General features: G+C 34.8%; 1 protein-coding gene across 1 annotated transcript in view; it reads left to right on the plus strand.

Moving 5' to 3' along the window:
• Window positions 1-18,362, plus strand: part of LOC140152869 (uncharacterized) — a 28,378-nt gene extending 10,016 nt beyond the window's left edge. The window contains exon 3 of the mRNA XM_072175399.1: window positions 13,946-18,362. Within this exon, the coding sequence (XP_072031500.1) occupies window positions 13,946-14,924 (979 nt within the window). The 3' untranslated portion in view covers window positions 14,925-18,362. The remainder of the gene's footprint in view (window positions 1-13,945) is intronic.
• The last annotated feature ends 217 nt before the right edge of the window (window positions 18,363-18,579 follow it).

Consider the following 18,579-nt stretch of genomic DNA (forward strand, 5'->3'; position numbering starts at 1 on the left):
AAACGTTTTTAAAACGTTTTTGTGTTTGCTGGTAGGGCAAGGAATCCAGTTACTACACTGGAATTTCAGTGACTTAAAGGAGTATTTCGTGATCCTAGCATCCTCTAGTTATGTCATTTTTCATTAGATATCCACGAAAAAACCTATTCCCAAAATTTCAGTTGATTCCGATTTTGCGTTCGCGAGTTATGCATGATTATGTGTATTACACTGCTCCATAGACAATGCGTTGTAATTTCGTTCTGGTGCACCAGAACGAAATTCAAATTTCACGATATCTTTGCTAAACGAATTAATCTGCAAGAAATATTTTGTACATAAACATTATGTAGCCAGAGGTTTCCAGTGATATAAAAATCTCAACTTTTTTTGAGAAAAGTGGGGGATGAGGCTGTTGATCACGAAATGCCCTTTTAAGACAAGCGGTACGTTATTTATGATAAGAAAAGAGGTACCGCGAGAATGTACCTCATTTCTTCCATTTCTTGACATATATAATGAACCACAACAACAACAACAACAACAACAACAACAACAACAAACAGGTATTTAGGACGCTATTCACAAGGTAATATAGCGTTTACAACAAATAAATGAATTACAAAGTCACTTGTCTTGAATCACTGAAATTCCAGCGAGGTAATTGTATTCCTTGCCCCTATAATATACATAACTTTTGCGTAGTTATTTTTTGAGAAAAATTCAAAATTAGTCGCAAAATTTATCAGGGGGTGTAGTACCACCTTAAGTACTATGGTTGAAAAAACACAATGTACATGTAGTATTGCTACAAACTGATGCTACATGTAGTAGCTACAAATTTACACGTGTAAAATATCAAGGCGCAATTACGATTTGTACGAAACCATCTACCATGTACGTCTACTGCACGGGATTGACAAGTCGTCTATGTCGGTTACACTTTGGGTATACATTTTTGTAATGTGATTGGTAGCTGAAATTGACAAACCGCGTCACTTATATTAATTACTTCCCTTGTTTTACCCATAAAAATGATGATACTCTACTTAGAAACCATGAACTTTCACTCTTGTATACACAGGGGCTAGAACCTGGGAAGCGTTCAAATAACCAGCAGACAATTCCGGATGTGTAGGTGTCAAGTTAATCTTACTCCTAATTCCTCAATAATTTAGATATATACCAGAGATCCCGGTCTTAATGAATTGAGCCGTAATTCTACAACATTCAATTGCAGGCAGGCAAAGTATCATAATTTTATTATCAATGTACCGAATCCAAAATTTGCTAATATCAAATGCGAGTTATTCTACTGCACATCAATATAAGAATATTATTGCTTTTCATTGCATATGAGATAGCTATAGATAGGTAGGTAGATATTTTTATAATATGGCAAAAGCGTATGTGACTGGAACACCTGAAAACCATGATATAAATGTATTTCATCAAACTGTATCATATTACCATGTTTACTCGTACTGTTACCTAATGCTGCGATCTTGAAACCATGAATCATTGAAACCGTGAATCAATACGTTATCATCACGGTCATATTTATATATACAACGCAAGCATATGTGACTAGAACACCTGAAGAACCTGTCATATTTCATTAAATTGCTCGTACCATTACCCTTAAGATGCGGTGACCTTGAAAACCATGAATCCTCGAAAAACCACGAATCAACGCGTTGTCACCATAGTTATGAACCTTTTTAATATACGGTTTAAAGAATGAATTATTGGTGGTGGTGATGATATGTAAAAATATTCTTGTTCATCCACACTGAAAATTCAACCTGGGTAAAAACATAAACGCAAAAGACCCCGTTTTAATTGCTTATTGTAATGTGTTATTCTGAAGCATTCAATTACTTGCAAAGTACCACATTACTATTGCTCTGACTATTGCTGGCCTGATTAGCAATTCATCATTAACGACTGCCAATATCAATCAAAATAGTACACAACCCTGCATGCAGGATTCCTGTGTATTAGCTCGTATTGAATATGAAATTATACTCCTGGCCTTCCAAAGCCTGACGTTTAATAAATAATAAGATACATGGTTCCCAAGAAGTAAATTCCCCTAAGGCATTTTGGAATAATCCAAAAACCAATCGATAATTTTGCTTGTTTTAAAGTTTTGAACACAGACTGATTAGTTATGCATTAGTGAGCGGGTTTTCGTTGCCACCTTTTATCATCTTCCTCGCCGTTTAAGTTTTGGCCAAACAAAAGTTGCATTTTTCTTCATAGGCATTTTATGCATTAGTTTGAGACCTCTTTCTGATTAATCAAAAAGAAATGTTTCAGTTTTTGTTATAATAATTTAAGTTATAGTGTTCCTGATTTAGGTTTCACACATGTTTTATGGCTAAGTGAGAAACAGCCATTTCTGAAATTTCGTACATAAACAAAAGTTGCCGTTCTACATTGGCAGATGTACGCAATTGTCATCATTTAGTGTAAATGTGTAAATAATCAAACTTGAAATCATAACGGCAAATGACGAATTCTTTTACAATAAACTTTTCAGGCCTTTTGCAATTGATCCTGAAGCACTAAATTATAAAAATTATTTGTTTTTATCCAAAATGGCATATGATATTTTCATCGTTTGCTTGGAATGACGCTGTCTTTGCTTTATCTTGCTATTCGATTCTTTTAGGTAAATGAAGTTTGAAAGCAAACCCTCTTGACAGTTTCTTATCCATATTCTCCCGAATATATGTATGAAAAAAATAATTACTTGAGACTATTTCATATGCATCAATATACTACAGTATCACGAACCTGTTAAACTATCATGCATAAAACATGAAAGTTATTTGATTTATTTGTTGATTATATTCTTTTCCTTTTACGTCTTCCTTTCATTTGATACAATAGCGCGCCAATTAGTATAAATAAGAGGTTATTAACCAAAGCTTTATATTTCATTATTTTGAAGAAGAACAATCAAGTTGCAATTAGATATTTCCATTACAACAAATCATAATAGCAAATTCAGTAATCATATTTCTCAGAACTTGAAGCTGCCTCATTTACCATGTGTCTTCCCATTCCATACAAGTAGATATCATATCTTTCACCGGATACCACTCGGTCGGTGCGTTTATCCTACTTGGCATTATTCTTAACAGCTATCCCTCAGATTTTCATATATTCATGGCACGTGTGGAAGAGGCTACATTTATGCGTGTTACGTTGTAAAGCATTTACCCAAAGTTTGCTCTTAACATGTTAACTGGGGCAAATTGCATCACACGTTTGCAACGAATTTTATCTGAGAAAGTGAGAGGAAAATCGACAAATCTTAAGGAGTACCATACATGACAAAAGTGCATGTATCGTAGTTCACTTAGCTTGGATGGACTCTTCCTCTGTAAGGAGTTATATTAATGCTTCACACGTGTGTCCATAGGAGGGTTTCAAATTCTGTGTAAAGACTGCGACGAAACATATTATGTTGCTCAGGTTTACAGCCTCCAGTTCAATATATTTACATGTATATAATGTTTTAGCTCTTATGTTTTTGCTTTTTTCTCCTACGATTCTAGAATTTATGTTATTAGCTATATGCTATAAAATCCAATCTTTTCAAAATCCTTTAAAAACAACCCACGACTCATTCCATTATTAGAGCAAAACTCTACCGGCAATCTCTCAATGCGAAGGTGAATTTATTTGAATGTTTCAGAATCAATATAACACCATGTATATACGGTATATATTCCAATTGTGGTTCCGTAATTGAACCTGTTTCGTATTTGACCAACATTGATTCGACCAAACTGTTCATGCTGTTTGTAATTGTATTGTTAGTGTATGCTTGTTGAAGTACACACAACCAACTGGAGCAATGTTTGGGAATCGGATGCCGATGCTTTCAGAAGCACAATAGTTCCCCAAGTATTAAATGCCAATTCGTTTACATTTGCCCCGGACATTTGCCATTTAGTTGTGTCAAAACTACGTGGTGATTTAATGATTTCTTATGGAGCTCTATGCGTTTTGCTATGAATAGACTTTGCAAACATTTCCCCGCATTATACTACATTAAAGACACTTAGTTTACTTACCTTTGCTTGCATAAAACATTAAGAGCAATTTCTATAGGTAACATAACTAAAGCACACTTTTTAAATATTCTATTTCTGCCATTTTATACGAGGCATTGTAATAGCAAAAAAGTGTTTAAGTGCAATCTCGTGTTTATAAACCCAAATCGAATTATCCGCTCTTGCTCAATCAATCGAAAACTTAAACTACGATCAAATGAAACATGTTGTGCATTTTATTGCGTGAGCGCATAAAAAACTGTATAAAGATGGACTATTCGAGGCACAGAACGATATGCAGGTGTGAAACCTGTCCTGGATATGCTGCTATGTTCTGCGTATGTAAAAAAGATAAGACATTATCATATATGGAAAAATGGGACAACCGAGCGGAGAAACTGGCTCATATCTGTTAAATTGATAGACAAACTGCATGTATAATTTGGATAAATTTATGTATAAGATGCTATAGCATGGCGAAGCAAGGAATGTCCTACTTTTTGTGAAAGTCTAATTTTAATAAAAGAACGTTTATGAGAATCTTTGCAACCCCAAATCTACTTGATGCAAGAGCACGTTTTTACCCTTCAAGACCCATTTCCACAAATCTGCTGATATTTGAAGAAGTAAATTACATCTTTAACCCTGTGTGGTTTGAAAGAGGTTTTGGCGCCAAATCCTACAAATTATAAGTGTTAAAATGCTGCCTGTGTTTATTCTCATATACTCATGTTTTGCTAGTACTACTACATTTTCTCAAGAAGTATACTTACGTGGCACAATTCCGAAGAGTTTTAAAGACGTCGCGTCGCCACTGAAATATTTTAAAGAACATTGAATTATAGTAATTGTTATATCTGATTGCATCATAGTCCATTCTACGTTTACATTATTTGATTCCCATACATATATGAAATTATGTATTTTAAATACGACAAATGAATGTGACTTGAGAGAACCAGAATGACCTAAAATTGGCGAGAAATGGATAACATGGTATTTTTAACCTCACAGTTTTTTGCTCCAAAAAGCTACTTTGACATCATTTTTGTATTATATGCTTCGGAAGACAAAGTCATACATGCATGTATACTCATCATGCAACGCAGTTTCAAAAAGCGAAATATTATCATTTATATGAACTTGCATTCGGTTAAAAGAAATATAGTTGGTGGAAATGGATGTACAATGTATTATGTAAGATGGAATCTGTCATGAGTTCTAATAAAGTACTAAAATGAAGTCGGAAGTATTTACACCATACTTTGTCTTCATAACTCAAAACCACGAGATACGGGTACCTCATAACTCAATAACCATGAGATTCGGGTACAACTGTTTATGCATGTGTCATCTTTTGATGCTGCTGTAATAAAATTATGAAGAAAAAGGATCTGAAACCTTCCAAATACTACATGTATACTGATTTACTCATCAGCTTTGTGTACCTTCATACCTAATACAAGGTTTTACTACTTCTTATGACACAAGAATACAAATTAGCGGATGTATTTTAAGAGTAAACATCTAGGAAAAAGATCCTCGAATGATTACACTTGTTGTAAGAAGATAGACACATTAAGGGATGGGTTTATATGTGTGTAAATGGAGGAGAAATGGGAGGATTTTGGCATGTTTGCTGTGATTGTTTGCCTAGCAATATTGATCACAAGTACACAATTGATGGTGCATATCAAGGACCAAACTCTATAGTTTTATATTTGAGCACGATCACTTCTGTAAGGTCATGGGAAATTATGTAAATCGGCTTTTATATTTGATGTTGCATATCGGCTCACGCACTTTATTTTTGTACCCAGTATTTCACAAAGTCCCTGTACTCTGATGACCCTATGACTTTTTGCTGGTATGTTGAGCACTTTAAACAATTAATTATAGTACTTACCTCCTACTTTAGGAACATGCGTATGTCTTAATGTATGTCGACCATGTCAACAACCCAGTGTAGTTTTACATGGTTGGAAAAGTCTATTTCCTTTCGCTATTTTGCCAATCATAATTCATAAATTGTCCAACTTTTTTGAAAAAAAGAGTTTTGCAACTATTCCGCCAGCAAGGAAACACAAATTTATGTGTATCCAGTGCGTCCTTTACGTTTAAATAGTTCAGTTTATTGTCAAGTTGTGCCTCTATACGCCATATTTACGGAATTGATGATACGAGCTGATACGGAATTTTTGAACCCAAATTTCTTGAAATATACATTACCTTTTTAACTTCTCGCCACGAAATTGGATTCATAAGAAGGTCAAATACAAGCCTTCCATTATGGCTGGTATCATCATCTCGATTGGTGTCTTGTGTTAGTATTATTCCATATTTTGCTGGTAGAAGTTCAATGAAACCCTCCATAATTCACGACTACTGTCACTTGTGTTATAAACTCGATGTGTTTACTATATTGTCGCTCGGGTCCGCGACTAATCGCAGGGACCAGTCTATCATTAGCTATTCTATACACTTTTCAATAGCCTTATTGTGATGTGTGGGAGTTTTAAAAGCCGAGCCATGAACAAAATATAATGCGAGCACCCGGGGGCATCAACTTTAGAGGTGACGGTATGTGCCTGTCAATATATGCCCCTCTTTTGAAGCCGACTATACCCGATGACCAGGCACCTTCAGTTTTCAAAATATTATACCCAATGACCCCTTTTTCATTTTGATTGTACATAATTGACCCTTTGTACTGATATGCGCCTACTTCGCGACGCTTGTACAAAATGTAGGCACATATACCCATCAATTCTAAAGTTGAGTGCCCCGGGGCGAGCGCATACTGCGGGCCAATGAACAATGAGATAGATGAGATAGTGGCTTTTCTGATATCACTTTGAGGAACTGTTGAAGTATAAATCAGCCAACGAGTAGGTGTGTCCAAATTGCACATCTTGAATTGAGACCAAGACATGCTGTTATATCGTTCCGGTTGGTTTATTACCTACCATTGCCTACGAGATGCAGTTCTAAGGTGACAGAGGGACAGGTCTGCAATTCGATTCCACAACCATTCATACCTTTCATCTGTTTTATTGTATTATCGTGCGAATTGCTCCGTGGTACCTTACGGGTACCTGAATTTTATTTGAATGAAGATGACTCTGTCATGCTCGACGTCATATTGCATAATTTCTATACAGTATATGCAATAAACCAACCAGAACAGTATAACAATTGAAATAATAGGCAGTTCTAAGATAGGTTAAGAAGAATATAACGTCATTCTGTATTATTATTCAAGGTTGTAACGTGTGTCTATGCTGTCATGTAGGCCTACCTGGCAACAGACACGCCCCCGGTACAAACAGATGACATTTGTAGAAAAGCGTGATTATGACAAAAAACATTAAAAAATGATACTTTGAGGTATTGTTTTTTTAATTTTTGTATGGCAGATCATACATACACATGTGCTGAGGTCAAAAAGGTAAAAATTTTGTTTTTGACCCCTGACTCACCTGTCATTCCAAACAACCCCTTAAAGCATTTAATCTCATTTAAGGATACACCTGTTGTTTTACTGATGAAATCAAGACAACGCCCTTATCTTGTCATAGTTGGTTTGAAACGTCATTAGCATGCAAATGAGAGGTTTAGAGCGTGTACACATTATCCGCATGTAGTAAATTAATTTGCTTACTTTACCCTTTCAAAAGACGAAACTACAGACTTGACATTTAATATGGAATATTTTTTCGCAAACTTCTAAGACTGGTCTGGAAGGGATCTACATAAACCGCACGGGCTAAATATTAATTGGAGTGTGTCGGGAGATGGTGTAGAATTATTGTTTGACAGAAAATGTGCTTTCCATTAGTTTACAATATGGCGCTCATAATGTAGTGGATTAGCCTAAAATGGCGGATTTAGGGAGACTGAATTTGATTTTTGTGGGGGAAAAATTTCTTAATTTGAACAACATTATTCTGATATTATAAAATGCATTCAGGTTTGAGGCGATATTTACTGAACCTAAATACCAATAGTGTTCGTCAGAACTGACATGCACTTGTAATCTACCAGTATTGAAAGTGGGAGGAGCTTTAAAAAATATGGCTCTTAAAAGTGGTTCGCACTCAGAGAGTTTGAATGGTCCTCTGGGGCCAAATCTTATAAACTTAATGTACACAAAGAAACAGCGTGCGTTTATTAGACAACCAGGAATCCTTGTAGTTGTTTTTGTACCGAAAGTTTATAACATTTGACCCCAGGGGGCCATTCACACTTTCTGAGTATGTACCACGCTTAAGAGCCCTATTTTAAAGCTCCTCCCCTGTTAAAAAAATTGGTACATTACAAGCGTATTTCAGCTGTGATGAATGCCAATTGCTGATAAAGTTTAAGAAATATCACCTCAAATCCCTATAAATTTGATAATAACAGCACAATGTTGCGTAAAGTCCAAAATTGTGTCCCCACAAAGCACAGATTCAGCCTCCCTAAATCCGCCATTTTAGACAAATTCGCTACATTAAGAGCACCATAATGTAAACTTATGGAAAGCACGTTTTATATCCAACAATTGTTTTACACCATCTCCCGACACACCCCAATTATTATTTAGCCCGTGCGGTTTATGCAGACTCCGTCCAGACCAGTCTTGGAATTTTGCGAAAAAAATATTCCATATTAAATGTCAAGTCTGTATACAATACTTTGCTGATGGTATATGTTGTGGATGGTATATATCGTTAAGATTAATTATGTTTAACATGATAAAGTCCGTTGTTATATAACGTATCAAAATATGTCCAAAAGGATAGTCTAAGTTAGGTTTAGTTAAAACATAAACAATGAAAAGACCAATACAATTTCCTATAGAAAATGTCGATCTATCTGAAGTCCCTCCATGACATATTTTTAAAACATTAAAAAGCTTAAACTCAATACGTCCAAGAGAACTAAATCAAATTAGTTGCTCATATTTTGGACATGAACGGGAAATATGATATCTATATAAGTGCCCATAGCAAGAGATAATGTTTATCTTGTATTCTGATATGAGTGCACTTAGATTTGGTACGAATTATGAAAGTAGAATACCCTTTTGCCTCTTGACTGTACACGCATTATACAACCATGGTGATATGACGGATGAGTATGGCGGATGGCGGGAAATTTTATGCGGATGTGCGTGTCATTGAACTTCAAAGTGGCGTATCGTCTGCTACAAAACTTATCGCTTTAAAAATATAGATGAATAGAGTTAAAGTTTCAGGGGATATTAAGATGAGGGGCTAGGTATTTCCTTATTGTATTGACTATATGTGACAGTGTTTAACATATGTGAAATTACAAACTTCCTTTATAAAGCATGGTGTCCGTATAAATCACATAACTTCTTCAAGGTTTTTAGACTAAAGAACATTATGAATTACAGAGTTTAGAGTATTGAATTATGAAATGGTTTGCTGAATTTCTGTATACACGCTTTTCTGTTTATTCATTGAAAATATAATGAAAGCCAAAAAAGCGAAAAGGACATGAAAAGATGCGGGATGGCAATTTACAATCTATATGTATTTGAGGATGGTTTGTCAATATGTTATGCCATCTTACTGCCTTATGTTTTACTCTCCTACATAGCTACACATAACCTTAATGGTGATCACATTCCCAGCAAACACAAAAACGTTTTAAAAACGTTTTAAATAAGTTATATTTTGGCTTTTGGTTTAGGTAAAAACGTTTTAATAACATTAAAATGTCGGGTTATATAAAGGACATGAAAACGTTTTAAAACGTTTTTTATGAAAACACACAACAACAATATTTTTAAAATGTTTTCAAAATGGTATTATAAACTATTTTTGCAAACATTTTTTGCCAAATATTTTGTCAACACTTAAATAACATTATGTTAAAATATTTGCACCCAGCAAACACAGAAATGTTCTTAAAATGTCTTTTTCAAAACGTTTTAATAACATTGTCGGGTTATATAAAGGTCATGAAAACGTTTTTAAAACATTGCAAATATTTTGGGCAAACATTTTTCGCAAAATATTTTTTCAACCCCAAAATAACATTTTGTTTAGCATGTTTTGTATCAAGTTTTCAAAAATGTTTTTGGAATCTTATTAAAACGTTTTATACCCTTTATATAACCCGACATTTAAACGTTTTCTGTAAAACATTTTGTGTTTGCTGGGCAGTAGATTATCAAAAAATGTTTTTTAATGTTATGAAAACGTTTTATACCCTTAATATACCCTTTATATAACCCGACATTTAAACCTTTCCTGACAACCTTTTATAACCTTTTGCGAATGATGTCGAAAACGTTTTGTGTTTGCTGGGTTAATACATATATATTATTAATTTTGTAAAAGTGGGTTAAAATAAGTATTAAGTTCAGAGAAAATAGATTAATAAAGTAAGATGTTTCTGAAAAACAAAACCCCCGGACGTAGGTGTATGAAGTCAATTTTATATGCATGCAGGTACAAGTATTAAAATACTTGTACCTGATGCATACCACATATATATGGAAATGTTAACGTTCCGAAATAAAATGGAGCAGGCAAATTCATCTTACCTACATATTTGTTAGAAAATCTATTTTTTTTTTATAGACGCCTGATATTTATGATATTCTGAAGTGTATTAATACTGAGTTAGGAAGTAGCAATGCCTTAATTCGAAGTACGATGACATATGCAGGACGGTACGGGAAGAATCTACTCACAAATCCGGCTAAGACGATGCTATGATAAAGATTTATCATCCTGCATGTTTTTTAGAGTTTATGCTTCAAAATGTTGATGCATACGTCAGCTAAACTTAATTCGGTCTTTATTTCTTATGATTTTGTTTTTGTTGGTGTTGTTACCTTTGTTTATTTAATTGTTTGTGTTGATGATTGCTTTTGTGTTAAATTTAGACCATTTTGTATCAAAACATTTCGTAACTTGCGGTTCAAGAATGAGACAAGCCTTTAAGAGTGATATCTGTTTAGAAGTAAAAATGAGGTCTGGTCCTATAATGAAACCAACTGACAAAGGTCACATTCAGAGCCCAATAATTGGCACCCAGCACAAGAAATCTCTGTGAGAATCGTTGAGCAGATGATAATTTACAAACGGCGCTGCTTTCTGCTTTTCACGCACTTTCTTTAAGAAACAGGTCTTGTTCCACACTATTCCACTTACTCTTTGGGGATTATCATCTGTGCAAGGACCTTGTTCACATTCTTACAGATTTCTTGTGATGGGTGCCAATTATTGCAATGTGAATGTGGCCCAGGAAGCTGTCCCATAGCGCAGTGACATGTGATTACTGACATGTGTTTAGAGTAGAGTATTGAAGTAATCATGTGTGTAATTTTGGTTCATTTTGATGGACAGGATTTTAAGATATGACCATGTGAAAAATTATAAGTTTTCTTTTTGGCTTAGTGCATATGTCAAAATCACATCATCTGATCAATTAAACAGGAAAAGAAAAAAGGCAAAAGGCATGCTTGAGGAACGGTCTGATGCCTGATAAGTGCAAATAACGTTATCATGCAATTGCTTAAAACAAACAAAGCAACGTATTTTATCAATTAATTTACTCTTACCTTGTAAGATTTTGAATAATTCCATGTGCGACATATATGCCAAGGCAGGAAGGAGCGTTGCATTTGGGTATAAATGTAACTTCAGTTCAATGTAAAATCGAATGTACATGTACAGCTGTAGTTGGTTTACATTGGTGTTAGTTTCACGTATATTTCCGAGGTTCTCCCTTTTCAGGTTGCAAATTAAATTGAAATTCACTGGTGAATTTATTTCTTGTAAACCATGCCACTGCCTGTGATGAAACACTTGTTATTGAAAAAAAATGAAAGAGGTAAAAAGAAGATGTTCGATATTGGCATGCGAAAGAAGTTTCATGTATATAGTTTGAGCATGGGGTGTTTTTGTTGTGGTTCAGCAGCGAAAATGTAATAATTTTGACTATAGATGTTGAAATTGCTTCTGCGAGTTAACATGCACAGTTGGGCTTGTTTGTGTCATATTTCGATAGAAACCAATAGAAATGTTACTGATTTGTTCAATTTGGAAAATTTTGGATAACGATTAGTCAAGTACGTTTTCTTGTGCATTTGTGGAGTTGCAAACATTTTGCATGACTGATATGGTTTAATTGATCGAAATAGCTATAATTTTTAATCAAAGAGTTTATTCATTTGAACAGACAGTACAATGTATACTAAATAAAATAAGTTAAGCTCAAAAAATGGGTTTAAACACAAATTACTCCAAATAATTCAAATAACTAAATTACCCTCTACTCATCCCAGTGTCATTCACGCATATTTCAGTTCGCAATAAAAGTCGCAAAGAACATGTATAGACAAGACTGGGGTCCTTTTAAATGACCGCAATGTGCAACTAGCAGGCATCAAGATTGATAATCTTGATGCAATTTATTAGTTCATTTCTAGCCGGCGGCTTGGATTTCTCATTTTGTATAATAAAAATATGGCAAACTACGTCTAGTCAACGCTAAAGCACACGTTACACGTCGTAATTGCGTTTTCAATGTTGCTGAAGCATCCATAGGCTATTTATATGACATCCTAGTCAATGTTTCATCAACATAGAACATGTTTAACAAGTAAATAGTCAAGATTGAGTCGGAGAATAGTTTGCTATTTGATTATAGCATTTCTATATTGGCAAGCTGAAACTTGAAAGAACAGATGGCAGAAGAAAAAACTACTATCATCGCACAGAAATCATGTTTTAGTTCTTCAGGCTGTAAACATCGTGCAATTTTTAATAGAAGACAAATGAAAAGCCTAATTTTATATGAAAGATATGTCCTTACATACATTGTTTCTCTTAGAGTTGAAAACATTCCTCGCGGAATATGATATCGGACAATGCCGAGTTCGGCATTAATTTGAAAGTAGTTACAATACCAGACGCAGTTAGCATATTTTTGCATAAGATAATCAAAGAAGAAAGTGTGTTTTTAATTTTTCAGACTGATTCGGTTAAAACCAAATCTATTGGGTTCATTATGTGTTTCATTATGTGTTTATCTAATGGTCAGTATCGACATGTAGTAGTAGTTTGCACATGATTTCTTCATATAAACATATGATACCAAACATGTTGGCGTTGTTGTTTACATTTTGTTCATTTAAAACACGCATGTCAATAATTATATTTTGTGCTGTCGTTGTAAATGTTTACTTTCCTCATTCTTTGAATGAGCAGTTCGTACCAAATCAAGTAAAACAGATAATTTATTAACCATCAACAGGTCTTTTTCAAGGGTAAGATGTTCTTCCTGATTTTGCAGCTGAGTCACACAAGCATTCTTAACAAGACAACTATGTTTAGAAGATTTGTTGAACAATTATAAAAGAATTCTAAAAGAATAAAGACAAAAAATGTTTAGAAAGTTTAGAAGAATGTTTAGAAGAATTTGAATTTTTCATATGAAGTATCTGCTTGAAAGGATCCTATAACATGCCGTAAAGATTCGCCTAATTGCGCACATGGGTTCCTTTGGTTAGGCTGATTTTCACGTACAACTATCCTCTGAAAGTCCCAACAAGAATAAAGGTACGTGCCCTTATTTGCTGGTGGGATTTTTACGGAAGGGCACTTTTAATTTGTGCCTAAAATTCCAGTTATGTCAAGGGAGCCCATATGCGCCATTAGGCGAATCTTTACGGTATATCTTGTTCTTTCCTATATGATACAAAGTGCTCCTTAAAAAATCTTTTCAGTTCAACGACATTTACTACCCGGAATTTTCTATAACAGTAGTAAATATTGTCTTTACGAAAGAAGATGCTGAATTTCTCATTTATGTCAATTGACGATGCTAAAATCTTACCTTTATCTTTCGTTTCTCTTCTTTATATTTTCCAGTGGAAGTGACAGTTCATCGAGCGAGTGGACAACTGATAGTTCCGACTCCGACGATTCCGGTTCCGACTCAGACTCAGACTCTGACACCGACTCATCGTACACCACATCTTCGTCATCAACATCGACCAGCTCCGACAGTTCATCTGACGACAGTAGCTCTGATGGAAGTTCTTCGGACAGTGACTCTAGCGATGAGGATGACTCATCATCTGCTACGTCAAGGAGTGCGAGTACGAGCAGAAGTACATTTTATACCACAGATGGCTCTGACGCAACGAGCATATGCGAATCAACTACGACTGATGCTTCCAGTGTAGCAACTAATTCCGTTGCGACAGGTGTGACTGATAATGGTAATAAAACTGAAAGCCCTAGTAAATCAAGAACTTCAAGCAGATCTTCTAAGTCTGACAAATCTAAAAATTCTGATAAATCTGATAAATCATCTTCATCATCATCTAGAAGTTCCAGCAGCGCTAGTAATCAAACTGCTTCAACAGAATCTAGAAGACTATCTGCTCTTTCAAGATCTTCTACAAGATCGTCCTTTAGATCATCGTCATCTTCTCCTATTAAGTCTAAAAAGAGTAGTTCATCGACACGGCATTCAAGCAGGAGTAGTTCCCTTCAACGCTCACCAAGTAGAACTATGAGCATTCTTTCTGATGTTATTAACTCTGTATCGCCAAAATCTACGCCTTCAATTAAAAGACGGGACAGTAAAAGATCTAAGCAATCCAAAACTGATGAAAATAATGAAAAACATAAATCTGAAAAGTCAGAGAGGAAAAAGGAGAAAGCGGAAAGAAGGAAAAGTAACAGTCATTTGCCTAAAGAAAATGGCGCCCTAATTTTGAAAGGCAGATCAGGAGACAACGCGTCTGTGGTTTCGACGCCTTCCGTAATTGTTCACAAAGCACCAGAGAAAGGAACAGAATTGCCTCCAAATAATATGTCGACAACCTGTGTTATACTATGATGTTATATCAACCAAATTTGTTATTTATAGGAACGTGCTTGATACTGAGGAGACACGATTTGACTATGATTTCAGGTTATGGATGCATAACGGGTATAGCCTCAGAAATGTATACGGGTTTTAACGAGGAAACATATTTAACCTTATTACATTATTGAGAGATATCGGCAGTCATAACTGGCTGCTCATGAGTCTGATCATGTCTCCCGATACAATTTGTTTATTGCCTTGATTCAAAGATCACAATTTGTTACGTTCATGTCGTCTCTCTGCAGACAACACAAACAAGTAAATTTAAGAGATACTGACTGTGCCAGTAAAACTATTTCAACAGATTACAGATTGTGAGACTTTCGCTGATAATTTTCACGACAAGTTTTACATTTTCATAATAAAGAATTTGCTCCTTGGAATATTCCATATGACCTTGATGCGACGAGCACCTTCAGAAAGTTTGTGCTAGTGGCTCTCATTTGAATGTTTAAGTTGTCCTAAATTAAGATTTTTAAATAAACAATGACCATTCGGAGTCTTTCTGACTCAGAATAAACGTTGCCTTCAAAGGTTTTATAGCTACTGCCTGGATTCGGAAAGAACAGACAGTCTAGTTTGGTTCGGGAAAACTGAGAGTTTACTATATTGATGAATAATATAACCATGTTTGTAGTAATACGGGTATTGTACAAATATGAAAAATATTTAATACTATAAAGCACGAAAAGGTGACGAGTACAATATTCAATTTGTAATCAGTGACAATGGTGCAATGTACAACATTACTGAAAGTAATGCAAAAATTAATGATGATGTCGTCAATCTGTGCACCTGAACCTTATTTTTGGGCTGTTAGTCGCACGACAACAATGACCTTAGATTTATCTTGTAATGCACTACTGAAAGATCTCCATCTACAATCCCGGAAAAGCCACCTGGCTTAACTAATTGTGTCGCTTTTCCATTGTATTGGTGGAGAATTTCGTTGAAATATTTAAATAATTATCTGAATCCATTGTGCATGATCTTCGGTTTGAAAAGTCCCGCTTGAGGAGCCAATGATGATCACATTATTATCTGGTAACATTGCGTCATTATTCCTTATTCTTTATGGGTTTGTCATAAAGGAAGACATTGTTTAAACTTCCAAAAATAAGTGTGTGCTATAAATGTATAAGTTCAGAATTGAATACGAATTAAAACGAGATTAAGGTAGTTGGGAACCAGATTAATAAAGGGCTCATGAATTTCTATATTTTATTATAATCTTTTTTATTTTATATTGTAAAGAGTATGTAATGGAAGACGTCAAATTGATGACTCTCTCAATGCCATTAATACTTGATTGGTTCGCATCAAGGTGTAAAATGCACACGTTTGATATAAAATTGGATCGATTGAGCCCATATTTATTGGTCGAGCTATGACTACTACGTCTCGTCCAATATTTTAAAACTTATAGCGAAACCAATAAATATTGGGGTATAAAGCATCCAATGTTATCACTATTATGTTTGGGATCCAATATTTTCACACAATTGCATTCATCAAAACATAATAATGTCAAGAATTTGAGCATTCTCCATTGCTTGCCCGCTTTCGACATGTGAATCTGTCTTTTAAACAATTAAATTAAAAATTTGATCCAATGAATGCAAATTACAATATACAAAAAATATACAAAACAAGGAAATCCAGTTGACCCTTGTGAGAAAGCGATGTGAGAAATGCGGAAAAGTTTTCACAATATAAATAGAAATTTGTGGATAAAAAGGTCCAAACTGTATGAAATGTCTGTCTCGTCATGATTGCTGTAAGGACAGGAACATGGCACAGTAACCACCATCTAAAAATAATTGTATTAATCTCATATATTTTACCACGCGACATGTTGACACAATGTCTGTATTGTTCCACGATGTTCAAAATGTTAACATTGTCAAATGGGACGACGAGACGACAGTAATACTGTACATGTATCATTTTGTCTGAAGCAACATTCAGCAAAGGCCATAATATTATTCTGGAATCTCTTGTTTTAAGTATAATGGGATTAGTTACAATTATGACTGGTGTCTCGAGTGGGTAAGTGTTTTCGTTATACGTAGAGAAAACCTGCATGGCATAAGGGAATCGTAATATGTTGTTATCAAGAAACATAAATTGCTGCTCATCAACATGATCAAGAGAACCGAACCAAACAGACAGACAGCATTACAGGGCAAAAGACACGCTTCTCTAAATTGGTCATTTAGAACTTGTTCAACTGCAAAGTATTTACATTTTTTGTAGCAAAGAAAGACATTTGAATGCTGTATATTCTATGGCCAGTTAAAAGCAATTTACAAGATTCAGTAATATTGCTTCATTTGGAATATTGCCTCATTCTCAGATCTGGAGACGGCGGTGTCTATTTGCTATCAATTAACAAAATTTGAGGTACGTATTGCGCGGAAATATGTACCGTATCGAATTATTGAATTATTGAATACGAAATTTGAAAAAAGTTTTGGCACACGCGTTTTGCGCGTAATGTAACAAAAGGTTTAATTTCGTGCTGCCGAAATTTAGCGCTGAAATGTGAATTACGCAATAGGACGCATTTGGTGTATTGGCGAATTATCACAAACTCTGTCTATCATCAGATCATGAAATTGGGAATGAAAATGAAGTTTTTGGCCCAGTTTTGGACTTACATTGGCCAACTTGCCTACACTTTTGGTAATAACATCGCGCCACTGCTGAATGTGCCCAATCATTCCATAAATGTAACGCCAGATGTTCAAGATTTGTCCAATATTAGTCGCTACATTACAATTCATTGACGTGAAAAAGGCTGTGTGCACATTCTCCATCTTTTTAAAAATAATAAATTCAATGGTGTGCGTCTACTACAAGTCGCCGTAGTTGTACAGCTTAAGGGTTATACGCTACAAAACTGGTGTAAAAAGTGACATGAAACCACAAGCGTGTATAATATGGTCTTTTCTGTGATCTATTTACATATTAAATCATATCTTCGAATTTCGGACAATTGCTGAAATATAGATAGTCATACAAAACAGGGTAATTTTCTGTCAAATGTAAAAGTTTATGCAAAATGAATTTTGCTAACAGATATAATGTTCTTTGATTTGAGCATTCGATCGTGGCGTAATATTACCAATATATTATAAGTATTTGGAGGGATTTCGACGCTCGCGCGGAATGCGCTCGAATTTCTTAGCTATTCATCTTTGTGACATCTCTATAGAACATTAAGGATGCAACAGGCACGCTGGTTGTTATTATTATGTCCCTTTTGGCATCCTGCTGAAACACGTACATTAACACTGCTAAATTTTTTTTATAACATTTGATAAAAATGTATAAAAAATATTCATCATTTGTATTTTCATTTTTAAAGTAAATACAAAATAAAACCTTGTCAAATCAATAGCAAAACGACTGTTTGGTGTGTTGTTATTATTAGGGTATGACTTGATGGAACTTGAGGAGGGAAACAAGTGCTTGAAATGTAGAAAAGCGACATGCTATAAAAAATATATCTAAAAGAGAACCCCACTTGTAGATGCGTGACTTTTTCACACTATGGAGTATCCGAGTGTTTTAAATTAATTGGCCAACTTGAAGTCCCGATGTTTGCCATGTACAGTTTAGA

This window comes from Amphiura filiformis, chromosome 1 (genome assembly GCF_039555335.1).
Source record: "Amphiura filiformis chromosome 1, Afil_fr2py, whole genome shotgun sequence".
NCBI lineage: Eukaryota > Metazoa > Echinodermata > Ophiuroidea > Amphilepidida > Amphiuridae > Amphiura > Amphiura filiformis.